Below are 15,229 nucleotides of genomic sequence, written 5' to 3'. Positions count from 1 at the left end.
CCGTGGGAGCTCTCATGGTCAAGGAGCTGGCTGGGGGCCCCTGGGGAGCCAGCCCCACGAGGCAGCACCCCCGGCCCCGCTGCACCCCCTGCTGATCCTGCACCTGCTCCTGGCTCCTCCTCAGAGGGTCGGGGTGACAGGGACAGGGAGGCAGCACCGAGCAGCTCCTTTCGCAGCCCCGGAGGAAGATGAGAGGGCTGGGTACGACTCTTGGAGGGAACAAGTGCTGCAAGAACATCTGCTTCTCCTTTTTGCATCTTCTACATTTCATTCCTCCTCTTCATTTTGGTTCCTTTCCTATCCTCTCTAGTTGGTTCTTCTCACCTCCCCCTGTTCTGTTCCTCCCAGAGGAACAGCACTACCCACTGCTGTCGCTTTGCACTAGCTTTTTTTTTTTATTTTTTTTTTATTTTTCCCCCCCTTTTTGCATACTGCTCCGCTCCTCGCCGCTTTCCACACGTCGCTGGGCTCCTCAGCCTGGCGGAGGAGAGCTGCAGCAGGGCTCCCCTCCAACGTGTAAGCTCCCCTCTGCGTGTCTGCCTCCTACCACCGCTCCTCTCTACATCTGCTGCTCCAGGAGAGGAGCTGGAGGGGAGGCAGGAGGGGGAGAGACACGAGGCAGCTCCGCGCCTCGGCTGCATCCGGGCGGCACCGCCTGGGAGCTGCAGCTCGCTGCTCCGCGCGCAGCAGCTGTGGAGTGGAGCGGGGTGTGAGGACAGATGGGAGCTGAGAAGGAAGAGAAATTGCTGGCGGAGTCTAAATCCCCCCCTCGTCCCACACGGGAGAAACAAAGGTACTTGTCTTGCGAGGCTAAATGGGAGCGAGGAGCCCTTCTGCCAGGCGGGCCGTGCCCCCGCGGCCGGAGGTCTCCAGCTGCCGGCCCTCCGTGCCTGAAGCCCCCAGAATTTGGGGAAAAAGAACTGGAAGGGGGGCAGTGTGCCTGGTGCAGCAAAGCCATGTTTCTGAGATGGGCTGGGGGAGGCTGAGCAGGGACGTGGCTGCACCGGGATGCGCCCAGGGCTTGGTATGGACCCTGCAGGTCAATATGGAGTGCCTCGCTTCGGGAGCCTGGGGTGGGGGACATGTTTTCTGAGGGTCGTTTCAGCCCATCAGTTACCTTCCATCTCATCTCGCTCTGCTCGTTGTGTTGTTTTGGTTTTTAATGCCCGTAACCGAAATCATGATGGAGTTGGCTGGTGGGTGATCATGCAGATGTTCTGCCTGGATGCTTCGCATGGCCGTGTGACTGTCTGATTGCTGGGAATGCTTCCTTCCTCCTGCCTCAAGTTGCTTTCCCCATGGGCAGCTTTGTCCACCTGGAAGGGCCCCAAACCCTTCGGAATCTGGAAGAGCATTTGGGATTTCATTGGTGCTCTTCTTGTGACTTCTGTGCGTGCGGTTCTGCTCAGGGAACCGCCAGGCATGGGTCAGGCAGGGCAGCATTTCTGCGGGGTCCCATGTCCTCTGCTGGGTCCCGTGTCTTCTGCTCACCTTCCTGATGCCACCGACGTGCACATCTCTCCACTTGTCCCCGTGTTGGCTGTACCGGTGTTCCCAGGTGGTTTGAAGCTCCGGTGCAGAAACAGCATCTCCTGGCCTTGCAGGCAGGCCGTGGTGGCTGCAGGTCTCCGTATTTCATTAGCAGCTGATTGATATTAATATCGGCTCCGGCAGATGGAAAGGGAGGAGTTTGAGCTCTCTTTCCTCAAGAGAAGTAGGCTGATGGAAAAACAGTTTGAGACTCACCGCCTTGTTACACTGGCTCCAGCGGTGGAACAAGTTAGCCAGAGGCTCCATAGGACTGGATCTCGTTACTGGTTTCCTTGTGTCCCACCACCGTAAGCAAGTACACGGCGTTTAAGCAGCATCTCTATTTTTAAAGCTCTACCCTCTTTTTCCAGTGCGTTTCTTTCCCAGCCCCCAGCCCCAGTCAGGAGTTCCTGGTCATTGGAAGGCAGAGGCAGTGCCGCATCTTCCCCCTTGGAGCAGAACTCGCCTTAAGAGGACGGTGAAATTGAAAGATTGAATTGCTTGCGTGAAAATGTCAAATTACACCAGTAACTTCAGTGATAACAGTGCCGGATGTTCTGGGCAAACAACAGCTGGGCAAACAAGTCGCGTTCTGTCTAGCTTGCAATAAAGTTGTCTTGGTCATCTCAGACGTATCACTTTTTTTTTTTTTTTCTCTTTTTTTTTTTTTTTTCCTGGTACTGCTGTAGTTGGGAAACAGCGAGTGGCTGCTCCTTCCCTGAACACAGGGTGAGAGGGCTCAGAGGGGCTTCCCCTCGGGGCTGCTGTGTCCCAGCTCTGGGGGATGCGGCATCTTGGACTCATCACACAGGGAACTTGGTGTCAACATTTTTCCTGGTTGAGGTGGCACCCAGTGTTTGCTCCCAAACACCATTCCGGGTTTGCATAACGTCTCGGAAATGCAGCATCTCAGCTACCTCTCTGCTGTTCTGTTTTACGCAAGAAAATCTCCTTATCTCTGGTCGATTTCCTAATGGATAAGAAAACAGCTCAGGACTTCACTCACTGCGTCTTGCATTTAGAGGTAGCGCAGAGCAGAATCGAGACGGCTCGGTTGGGAGCGAGCCTTTTACCCAAGTCATCTTTTGAAATCCGTGTTGATAGTGACCAAAAATTGTTTGTGTCTTGCAGTTACACAAAAATTGTGGCACTCAGGAGCTGCGCTTGCCAGGGGATGCTTTTCTTCCTCTTCCTTCAGTAAGTGGGAAGATTTACCATTTGTAGTGCTGTGCAGAGAGAAGGATGATTGCTGATGTGGTGAGATTAGCTGCTGGGGGCCGGGATTGGCGCCTGCCTCTATTCACTCCAAAAGCTTGGTGCAGCTGTGATGGGGCTCGCAGGCACTCAGAGCAATGCGGATGCTGAGCCTGTGCGGCTTTGGAGGCGCTCAGCATCCCTACCTGCCGTCCCCAAACAATCCCACAGCCGCCCAGACACACAAGGCAGAGCTGCCGTGCAGCTGCCCCAGCAGTGATTCCCTTGCAGAAGCGCACGCACGTGGTGTAGGCTTCGGATGCAGGCACGAGGGATGTGCGAGAAGAGCTTGGAGATGTCAGAGCACCCGCTCGCGAGGAGAGGGCCACGTTAGCAGAGCTGCTGGCTAGCGGTAAACAGTCCTGGCACCCTTGTTTCAGGACTTGGCAGCAGCAGGAGTTGAACCGAGTCCAGCTTTACTCTCTACTGCCTGTTCAGTAAGTTGAGGACAAGGCAGATGATTAAGGAAATGTGGGGAAACTGCTACAGAAGCTTTTGGAAAGATAAGAGACTTTGGTCTCCATGTCTGACAGTCTGGCACTTTTCACTAGCATTGAATTCACATGCAAATCAAAGGCAACATCTACTCCCACAGGAAGCTTTATTAATGTACGGGCCTGCTCGTGAATCTCCGTGCTGATGAGGGTTGTGGGACCGACTTCGCTGTCGAATTAATTTCCCCGTGCATCCCCACCAGCGGGCTGCGTGGCCATGGTGGGGTCCCCAGGCAGCAGGAGCCGGGCTCGGGGTGGCTACGGTCACCGCACGGAGCCGGGAGAGGCGAGGAGGCACCGCACACAGCACCCCACAGCCTGCCCTCACTGGGCTGTGCCACCATAACCAGGGCAGGTGTCGCTGGGCTTGAATCAGGACCGGCAAATTAATTGCACAAAGGGTCTGCAAATGAGCTTCAGGTGCTCAGCGTGTAAGAGAAAAGAGGGCTAGTGCTTTCTGGAGGGAGCTAGCCGTCCTTCACACGCCCTGTCAGGTGCAAGGGGTGCAGGTGAGGCTTTGGAGGGACAGGCATGGAGGGCCAGAGAGGCAGGGTCACTCGGGACCCCACCAAGGCACGGTGGCTGTTTGGTGCAGGCACGCAGCAGGAACCAACCTGAGCTATAAACAACCTTCCTTCCGCATCTTAAACCCAGGCTCATCTGATGCTTAGGTTTTATTGCTGCCGGTTATTTATAAGCGGAAGAGCAAAATCTTGAGAGCGAAGGCACGGGAAGCGCCGCTTCAGGCTGCGAGCCGCTGAGCTGCCAGCTGAGCGCCGCCTCACCTGCACCTCTCCTCCTCCCAGCGCTGTCCCTGCCCGTCCACGATGCTCCTTCCATCCACCACGTCCAATTCTGTGCAGGTGCAGTGCAGGTGGGACTGGAGCAGGGGCAAGGCGCTGCCTGCGCCCCCGGGAGCCTCAGCAGTGACCCCGTGGGCATCGGGCCGAGCACCGAAGGGCTCGTGGTGGCGGTGGCCATCCCGCCGGGCTGCACGGAGCTCGCAGCCAGCTCCAGTAGAAAGCAGGCATTTCTTGCACAGCTACTTGTTCTGGGAATCTTCAAAAAATTTCTGGCAGCCAATTTTAGTTGTGCAACCTCTCAGCTGCCAGAACGGATAGAATATGATCATATCACATGAAATGCATGCAGGGTCTGCTATAGCAACTGTATTTCAAAGAGACAACACATATGGTGACTGGTTTCTTTTTGGAATAATATCTATAAGTTGATGATGTTTTATTCAAAAAGGCTGTAGCTTGAAAGGTTAGGGATGTTCTGATTGTTTAGTGTATGATTAAAGAAAGGCTTCCGTGGTTTTTTTGGCCTATTGAATCTAATTACTGGGAACTAAAATGATCATTTGATTGCACATTTACCTGGAATTATTCTTCGGCAGAGCCAGTCTTAATAATATATAATAATATGTTGCGCTTGTGCTGTATAGCGCTTCTTGTCTGAGCAACTCAGAGTGCTTTACAAGTATTCATTAATTAAATAAGCCATACAACACCCCTGTTAAGTAGGTGAGTGTTTGTTGCCCATCCCCTTAAATCTTCTAGGATATTTTTCTGCTGCCTCTGCTCACCCTTGAAGATGCTTTAACAGCTAAAGAAGCTAATTCAGTAGATATTATACGTATATATTTTAGCCGTACTTAATAATTTGTGCGTAAAGGTTTCCTTTGTTGCCTTTTTGTACCCGGTGGGCTCTGGGTCTTTGTGCCGTGTCTCCATGCTGTGTTAGAGGTGCTGCAGGCGCTGAGCTTCGGCTCTCTGGCTGCAAACACACGATCTGATTTTACCTCGGTCGCACCCAGCCCTGCTGGGCATCACATCCGCACTTAGGGGGTTTTCAGACCCAGGGGAGGCTTGTAACCACCTCTGAAGCGAGGGCATGTTGCCGGGGCGCTGGAAGCTCTCCTCTCCCTGCTCGTCCTGGTGAGCTGGCCACCAGCAGCCGTCCCACGTCCCCTGGGAAGCCAGCCACAGTGCAAGGCATCAGCCCTGAGCCCGCAGTCCCTCCAGCCCGCACGTTATTCTCAGTGTCAAGCCCTGCCTGGCTGCTCGGCACGGAGATGAAACACTTGGCAACTTGGAGAAGCGAGTGAAACCCGAAGCGTATCTGACTCCTTAATTAAATAGGTATTAATTAAATCACTCAGAGAGCATACACAGTAGGAGTGGGGAAGGTTTTTTCCCTCCTTCCATGTAGGCATCTTGCAAAGGGACTATTTTTCTTGTTTTACATTAATGAAGTCTTCAGCCTTCCCACTTTGCCACCTACACATGTACCGAACGTCTCCAAGGAGACCAAGAAAGCCCGAGTCCGGTGCTGGTGAATCCTTCAGGAGCCGCGGGCTGGGGTCTCGCCAGCTGAGCCTCAGCTGTGCCGCAGGGACCGTGCAGGGATCAGCCTCTTCCAGTCCCCTGGCTCGGGGCTGAGGAGGAGGTACTCACTCCTGTTCCTGCTTTCCCCTGGGTTTCACCTCCTCGTGTTGTCTTTTCCCTACCCAACGAAGAAATTGGGCCTTGTGGAGCAGCTGGCTCCAGTGCCCAGGGCTGCTTTTCCCTCACTTTGCAAAGAAGTTTGCAGAGATCTGCCACCGAGCGATTCTTTGCTGGCTCTTTTGGGTATCATGTCCCTTGCCCCTTCATCCCGTAGCTCTGCAGCGTCCCTTTGCTGCTCGCCCATAGCTTTCCAGAAACTTCTCTGCCTTCCTGCGGTGCTCAGGAGAGCAGACCGTGATATACGACTGCCCTCTTCTGTAAACCAGACCTGACCCCTGGAGAAGAGGAGCACAGAAGCTATTAGTGCGTGAGGCTGCCCGGGAGCAAACGGAGCCATGTGCTGCTCGGGGCAGAGGGTGCAGATAACCCGGCGGTGCTCACCACCGGGATCTCAGCAGTTATTCCACGCTCACACATGGAAGCCAAACTGGAGGTGCTGCTGTTTTCGTCCATAGTCAAAGTGGGAATTGCGTTGGGTGGATATCACCCCGTCAGGTTCAAGTGCAGAGATCTGTTTCCTGGAAGCCACTGCTTTGGGAGCAGAGTGGTGCCCGACGACCAAAGGGGTGTCGTGACCATATGCTGTGCCTGTAGCTCCCCACCTCCTGTCTGCTGCAAACTCAATTTTCCCCACTCTTTCCTTGCAGGCTCTCCAGGTGGCACGGCAACTTCTACTGCAACAGCAGCAGCAGCAGCAACAGCAGCAGCAGCAGCAGCAACAAGTTAGTGGATTAAAGTCTCCGAAGAGGAATGACAAACAGCCAGCCCTTCAGGTAAGGGAAGCTGACGTCCTTCACGGGGGGCTCTCTTGCTAGCGAAAGGTGTGTGGATGCTGCTCTTTGTAAGCATCGGTGTGGGACCTTGGTTTTGAACCAGTTTCCTCCAAGGGAAGTGCACAGAGCAGCTGTGGCTTGTGTAAGCAGGAGCGGAGCGGGGAACAGTGCTAGGTGCTCTTGAAAATCCCACCCATGACATATTTACAAATGTGGAGCGTGTACTTAGCATCTAGTGGGCTCGGATTATTACAAAGTGGAATAGCTTTTGTTACAGTGTCAGTGCGCATAGGAGATTTGCATTAACATTTCTGTTTGATTGCTGTTCAGTTTGTAGTCTGTGTTCGCTCACGCTGTTGATTTGCTGTGTCAAGGATATTGGGAAAATATTAGGATATCATCAGTGTGGTTTTTTTCCCTTTCATTGTCTGCTGATTTATGGACATCTTCAGAACTAAAATCCAAATATTATCAGGCTTTGCGCTGTTATGAATTCAGAAAGCTAAAACCAATATAGCACTCCCAAACAGAAGATGTATGCACACATATGTGGCTTTGGAGTACATTCTGCTAGTCTTGCGGGATAAATCACAGGAGTTAAAGACAAGAAAGAACTATTAGATCATGTATCACATTTTCCTTTTTTTCTGTTGCTGTTCTAGTGTTAGAAATCCCAAGTGATGGTGGGACCGCTATTATTTTCCTTCAGACGGTTTTCCATAACAAAGCACACACTCAGGAACTTTCCACTTTAATTCCATCCTCTTGCTCCAAGTAATACCGCTTGTATAAATACTGAGTCAGTCCCTTGCCTTGCCTCGTGTTCACACTCCTCAAACATCTGAGATACTAACATGTACTTGCCAGTTTTGGCAAATTATATGTATCTAGTTCTTTATATGTTTCGTAAACCAGCACTTCTAGACCCTTGACCACTTTGCTGGCTTGCAGCTGGTTACTGCTTTTATTATTGCACTCTTTGCAATTGCAGCGTCTCACTCTGGTTTTGATAATAAGTTCCTGAATGCAGCAGCTCAGTTGCAGTCATACAGAACCCTGTAGCTGGGACATTTATCTTATCTCGCTGTTCTATATCTGATGCTTCAGCCTCTGTAGCCCCAAATTCTTTCTTTTTTTTTTTTTTTTTTTCAGTTGTTGTCATAGCACATTGTCAAACTCATGTCTGTTTTGCTCTTTCTAATTTTTTTTTAGTTTGATATACTATCACCATGAGTTCCCTGACAGCATTGCTGCCTCTCTTGCCTTTTATATGTGCTTCAGATTATTTTCCTCCAGAAATACAGATCCTAGACTCTTTAAATATGTAGTAGAAGATGGAAGGTAAAGCTAAAATCACTAAAGGCCTTGACAGTCAAGCTAGAGGACGTGATCCTGTGGTTCTTACACAAATAAAGCTCACCGTGACTTCAAGGGGAGTTTTGCCTAAGTGAGGAATATCTATTAACTGCAGCCCTTGGCCCGGCAAGGGCAACTTCTAGCTTTTGTGTAGTGATTTCATCTTCAAAGCATTCTGCAAATACTGATCTCCAAAACATCCCCAGAAGGAAAGTCTGATAAGTAAGTAGCATTATCCCAGTTCTGGACAGGGAAACTGAGGGAAGCAGGTTAAGTGACTTGCTTAGGATCACAGAGGGAATTGGTTTTAGAGGTAGGATTAAGATTCATGAGTTCCTGGCTCCCACCCCCGTGCTCAGGCTGCTGGACAACACCTCACACTTTATAGCTGAGCTATTATTCTTTTGGAAAGTATGAAGCATTTTGTCATTGGGCAAATATACGTTTTATTGGCAGTGTAGAGTGCCGTAATCCAAACCGTTACATTAATGCTTTCAAAAATATTTTATTTGGTAAATCCATAGCTGATCCATATGCCTTTTAATAGACTCTTCCACTGGGGACATTTTTAATGAGAGATTGTGCTGGCTAGGTCCAGTGTCAGGTACTAAAAGAAGTGCTTTGTTGTGCAGATGTCTTAAGAATAGCTGCAGAGGATGAAATATGACTGTGTTGACCTTTCAGCTGTGAGCTTATTTGTCAGGATTCAAATAAGTTGAAAGGATCAAACCAAACAGTTTCCGTAGTCAGACTGGGAATTGTGTTGCAGAGGTCAACAGTGAAGGCCACATCGCGGATTCCATAACATAGCCAATTGTTGGTACGTATTAAAGTACTGGAGCAGCTCCTGCAGTCAGAGACACAATTAAAATTCTAATTTATTAATGTATACAGAGAGCTGGCCCAGCCTGTCACTCACTGATTCAAATGACTGCCCAGACTACTTCTTTTTTTTTTTTTTTTCCCTCCTCACTCCTGGAGCTTTTGCGGTATTAAACGTACTGGAAGTCCTCTTGAATATAACAGACCTCGAGTGCATCCGTAGAATGCGATGTATGACTGAAAGGAAATCACGATGCTTGGGTTAGGATTTTTGAGTAAAACTGCACACACACAAACACCCACAGCCCCGACGTCTGATCACACCGCGCTGACGAGGCAATACCCGTTCTGACAGTATGTAGAATAAATACCGAGGGTGGTGGAAACGCGCCCGTTTTTCAAAAGTTTGCTTGAATAATGAACCAAGCCGTCTTTGCACATCGTTAATATATATCGGTCTCACTGGACAGCCCTAGCAGTTAGCAGATCTGTATTTTTTTTTCCCAACAAACAGACTTTGTGCATAGCAAGAACACCGTAGCCATCGCCTAACTCTGCCGTCTCCTATGCTTGGCCAGCAGCAGTGAGAAGCTCCATGCCATGTGTGGTGGGGAGCTGTGTTTATGTGACACCGGGGACGGGATGCCCTTCACCCGGGGTCGGTTCTCCCGATAAGATGCCCCGGGGTCCTGCGGGGCCGTGGCGCTGGAGCGTGGTGTGGGGAGAGCCCTGTCTGTCGTTGTGGCCTCGGCCATTTAATGCTGGTTGGCAGGCTTTGTCATGTAAACCCGACTGGCACAAACAGGTGTGGAGAATTAATCTAGTATAGCTGTGTAGCTAATCTGTTATCGCCTCGTGGATGATTTCCTATATTCCCTCTTTATTCGCTGATCAAATAGCCACGGTGCTTAAATACGTGCTGGCATCCCGTGGCCTCGCTGGGGCGGGGGGCCTTGAATGGCATTTACATGACAATGGGCTCCGGCCATCGTCTTTGGGACCTCTTGACCTTGATAACGGTACCTGGAGACCTGCTTTTAGCAAATTTTGAGATACTCAGTTGTAAGAACTTGGACACAGGAGTAGAGATGTGCTCTGCTGATAGTTGAAAAAAAAAAATAAATCTCCAAATACACGATGACTCACATTTTGAGCCTATCTCACACTGCCGTGCTTTATATTTGGCAGTGACCTCCGGTTTCACAGCCTGATGACACAAACAAAAGAAAATTGAAAGTTAAGGAATGGATTTAGTAACAGCAATTGGGAAAAGAATATAAGAAATATCAAACCTACAAAAATCACTTGAAGTGGAAAAAGGCTAACGCACAGTTGATAATATATTTGCCATAGATGTTAGGTCTCCTTGAAACTGTAAAACAAATAATTTAGCAGGCCAGGTATGCTTAGGTTTTTGAGAATTTGCACATTTTTCCTGGCCAAGATAAATATGTCTTTGTATTAATAGATGTATTGATTAAAATTTGCAGCTTTAATTGCTGATGCTCTTAACGATTATTCATTTTCGTTCTTCAAGCATTTTAGTTGTTGGCAGGAACACACAGATTGGAAACAAATCAAGAGACACATTTTCTCCCAAGAAAGTAAAAGTGCATGTGTGTTTTGGCAATACTAAAAATACAATTTTTTTAAAAGACGTAAATGTTGTGTGTTGCATTGAGCTGTTGGATACTGGACTGAAAACAGATTTAGGACGTCCAAGTCAGTATCTTGCAACTGAAACCGATCACTTGACTTTTTTATGTGATTAAATGAGATTTGTTGTTTTAGAGTAACCTGTGTGTGTTTGGAGAGAAGAAATAATGAAATTACTAAGATGGAAACTTTCGTTTTCTGTTGACAAAACAGAAAATAAATCTTCCCTTTAAGTCATGGCCAAGGAAAGAATTTGGGTTTCTTTTAGATTTTCAGGGTGAGACTGGGGGAGGCGGAGGGGACGGAGCTGTCTTCGCCTTTGCATACTGGTGCTTTTTAAAGCAGGCTTTTGGCTGGGCTTTTGTAGAATTTAATTTGCATGCTGCAATATCCTATATTTCTTTTCAGTATCTTGAGCAAGAGATAGACAAGAGGAAGAGGAAAAATCACAAGAGCAGGGTAATCTGCTGTAGCTTGTTGTTTTGGGCAATCACTGTTTTTTATGAAATTAGAAAGTGTTCGCTTGGAAATATACTGCACACTGAAAGGTGAAGGGAAGGGTACTCTGTTTCACTTGGAGCACAGAAGGAACAGGAACAGCCTCGGGTTTTACGCACGTTGTACCTTTTTACGTAGCAGTAAATTTAACAACTGGTAAAGAAATTATGCCTCAGCAGATGATTTGGAAGGGGAAAAACATTTGCAAGCATATTTATTGTATTTGTATGAGTATCTCTGTTTCACAAACACGTGAGTTTGTCTGAGTTTGGCCTCAGTCAAGGCAGTGGAAATTCTGCCACCAGGGTTGAGATTTCACTTCTGCAGCACTTAAATAGTTCGCCTATGAAAATTTTACTTAAGTCCCTTTTTTTTTTTTCCTTCCTTTTGACTTTAGAAATAAAGCAAAGTTGAGCTGAGCTTTGCTGGTTTCTGCTGAGGACCTTTAGCTCTTTATTTTTCCTCCTAAGCCCAATTATAAGTATTAGTCAGTTCTTGGAATATGCCTGTGAAGTGCTAATATCAACCCCAAAACATAACAAAATCTGAGTCAGGTCCTTAAAATTACATGATCAGCTTGAAAATTTTGATGCTAAGGGTTTTTTTTATTTTTTTTTTTTTTAACGAAACCTGGAGGCCTTTTTTTTGCCACCCTTTTGGATTTTTTTTAAAACCCCGAGCATTCAGTTTTTCCAGCTTTTCAACCTGAGCAGAAAGGTGACAGACACACTTGTTTTTCTCGAAAGAAGCCTGTGATTGTCCTGGAAACACACGATTCCAACAAGCGGTGGCTTCTAGGAAACCAGCCACGGTGAGAGCTGGCAGTGTGAGAAATGTGAGCAAATACGACTCTTCTCCTCTCACAACTGTGTAGAAGGAGGCAGAGGAGGACATCAAGAGGATTGCCTGAGGTCGGCGCGTGGCAGCTCCTCAGGGCCTTGTGGCGCCAGGCTCCATGGGGCCTGTAGGCCCGGCGTCCTCGTGCTGCACAGGAGCTGGTGTCCTCTGGCCCTCTGTCCTGCTAGACCACCCCCAATATGATTTTCTGTCACATTTCTACTTTTACATGAGGCATTTACCTTTTAAAAAAGGGGATTCCTGACCAGGTTGCCGGGTCGGAGGGCTCGCTGCGCCTGAGCGTGGCCTGGGTGTTACAGCCACATCGAGGAAGGGGAAAACAAATGAAACATTCCTGACTGGTCAGAAATGTGTAAATTGCTGACAAAATGACACATGTAATTAAGAGTGCTCCTGCCATTTTACCTTGTGGTTTACACCTACAGTGTTGAAAAAAGAGAGTGACTCCCACCTCGCTAATTACCATTATCACTGAAATGGTAGGGTTTGAGTCATTAGTTCCATGTGCATTTAATTAGAGGAAGGCTGAAATTGGATTTAACTTATTACTTTTTCATGGATCACTTTCTTGTCATCACTTCAAATTGGATTGCAGCCCCAGGTAACTAATTATGAGCGCCACAGGATCAAGAGTGAAAAAAGGTAATTAGGAATAACACTGTTGGACCCTTGCTGGTAGTCCACTTGTGCTTGGGAAGAAATGAGAGCAGTATTTTGTAGTATTACAGATCAGGGAGTTAAAGGTATGCACTACTGCTAGGAATCATGGGAGCCTGCCCCCCTCCTATAGCGGTTTATATGATGTACAGCTGGGTTGAAGATGTTATATCGACATGGTTCCACAATCAGCTCCTTAATACCTAGATTAAACTTGTAAAAGCAACAGATTGGTTGTAGGTATGAGGCATCTCAACAACTGTGTAGTCAGGGGTCCTTACGTGCGTGATTGCAGCAAAGCTGTCAAGGCACTTTTGAGCCATGGTACAGAGCGGTTTAAGTACAGCGAGTTGGAATTGATAACAAATTAATGAACATATTAATGATCCGAAAAGATCGTTCCTAGCCGACCGGGAGATAAATCAATCAGGAGAACAACGGTGAGGCTGATGATGTGTACGTCAGGAATTTAGCTGCCACTGCTGCTGTGATAAAATCAGGACATCGCTTTTCTTTTGTTTGCTGGAGAGGTTCCTTTTTCTTTCTGTTTTTTGTAGGGAAGGCTCGGTTAGTTGATTTGTCCTTTTCTTTTTTTTTTTTTTTTTCTTCCCCCGGTGTGTCTTTTTTGATCTAGTAGATCTGATTGCCAAGTTCTGCTTTCTTCAGAAAATACTTTAAAACAAATTGTTTTATTTCCATGTGCAGAACAGAATTCAGAACTGCAAGTAATCAATTTTATTGACACAGTCTGGAAAAAAATGTTGATGAGAGTTCAAGGATGTGAAAAGATTGAAATTTCAAAGTACCCAACACTGAGTGTAGGAAAATTTCAAAAGTAATTTCATTAAGTGAAGAAATCTATTGTGTTGGGATCTCTGAGAGGAAAGTCTGCTCGAGGACCTAATGATATTGCAAGGAGGTTGCACAGCTGATTTTAGCCTTTAAAAGAGGAAAGTTTCTTAATTTCTCTAAGTAGTGAATCACAGTTTAAAGGCTAACACAGTTTCCTTAGGTTGTTTGAAATGGCTCTTAATGCTCTGCTAATGTAGGCAAATATTTGTGACTCAGTGTTGGGTAAGTGATGCTTGCTCATTATTTCCTGATGCAAGCAAAGTGTAGGAAATTATGTGAACACCACGCAGAGATGCTAAATAGACTTGAAGAGTAACAAAACTCAGTTACAGAAATTAATTCTTCCTCATTTAGCCTACGTTACAAAATAAATCTAAAGATTAAAAGGTATTACCTTTAATACAGAAAAAGAGAATCTCTTTTAATACATCTCAAATTGATTTACAATTTTTATACATAATGTTCATCTGTGGCTGAAAAGGGGGCATCCTGAGGTCAAGTGATGTAGTGTTTCCATTTTTCCATATGAGTCTTACTGTGTGTGATAAAAGCAAACTCCTTTATTTTGTAAGTCTGCAGGAATTTCTGATGAAGTGCAGAGGTCACTTTTCTGTCAATTTGAGTAGGCAGCATTTTTGAACTACTGTTGTGTTTTTTTTTTTTTCCCCCTCCTCCTACAAACCGTGGCACTGCTCTGACACACACATACACACACACACATGGGCGCGCACCCTCCAAGCTCTCCAATCTGCAACTTATTAGTGCACAGCACTGGAGCCTGTCCAGCGGTTAGAAAATTTCCTGAAGCCTGGAATAACAGCAGTGGGTGCAAGTGCCATCGAACAGAAGTGACAACCAGGGGCAGTCCGGCCCGCCTGGCACCGTGCCCGGGCTGGGAAACCAGCTGAGATAGGAGAACGCAGCAAGATTGACGCGGTGCATCTGGGAAATGCTCAAAAAGTTTGCTTCTTGAAAAAATTACCTTCTGTGATCGTAAGACATCATCTGTTTTCCTGCAGATATTGTTTATAACAGGGTTTTCAAGCACTTGTCAAATAACCAGGAGTGAAGGAAACAGGCTAAAAATCTCTTACCGTTCAGATGAGTCCTGGTGTAATTGGAAAAAACAAACTCTCGTAATAGAAATCTGCAGCTTCCCAAGTCAAATGGTGCCTGTGAGAAGGAGAGAAGGAAACGATTAGTCAAAAGCAGCACCGTAAGGAGTTGTCGAAGGCGGCCGCGGCGATGGCGGTGGGAGGAGGAAGGCTGGGGCAGCGTGCGCATCCGTGTAATTACGGTCGCGGGGAGGTGAAGTCATACCTAGGGACTGTTTGGTGCGTTGCTTAGCTTTTGTTTCTGAGCTGTGAGATCATGGGCAAAATATTATAAACATATCATGGCCATAGCTTGCTTGTGTAACAAAAGATCAGGAACTTTTATTAAGTTTGTTTTCCTTGTCATATTGTAAAAATTTATTATGTGTACTGCGTATATTAGAAACAGATTCGGGTAATTCTGTCTAAATGAAGTCATCCCAGCTATTTCCAGACTGTCTGTTTTTGGTTGTGAATAATTTTCATACATCAGATGGTTGTCATATTTAGTCGCTCTCTACATTCGAAAGAGGACGTATCCCATTTTGAACTCGCCCAGACCGGAGCAGCCTTCACGCCTAAGGCTGCCTCGGCCGCGGGGCTGCGCTCGGGCTGCCTGGAGGCGATGGGGCTGAACGACAGCAGCAGGGCTGGTGGCTCTCAGCATCGCGCGGGGAAGAGCCTGCCAGACACCTATTTCAGCTTGTCCCTTTGTGTTCACACTTGGCAACAAGTATGTTGAAAAAACGGGAAGGAAAAAGTACCGCGTATCAACACTCTTCTAGGTTAAAAGAAGCTTTTCCCTCAAAGAATGCATACTTTTTTTTTTTCATTGTAACACAAGTGTGTTTAAATGTTTAATGTTGAAATTTAAA

General features: G+C 47.3%; 1 protein-coding gene across 1 annotated transcript in view; it reads left to right on the top strand.

The window, feature by feature from the left end:
* Nucleotides 1-15,229, top strand: part of FOXP1 (forkhead box P1) — a 320,759-nt gene that overhangs the window by 206,995 nt on the left and 98,535 nt on the right. The window contains exon 4 of the mRNA XM_084292461.1: nt 6,436-6,561. Within this exon, the coding sequence (XP_084148587.1) occupies nt 6,436-6,561 (126 nt within the window). The remainder of the gene's footprint in view (nt 1-6,435; nt 6,562-15,229) is intronic.

The sequence above is a fragment of the Netta rufina genome, assembly GCF_964035555.1.
Source record: "Netta rufina genome assembly, chromosome: 10".
Classification (NCBI taxonomy): domain Eukaryota; kingdom Metazoa; phylum Chordata; class Aves; order Anseriformes; family Anatidae; genus Netta; species Netta rufina.
This window is presented reverse-complemented; position numbering and strand designations above follow the sequence as displayed.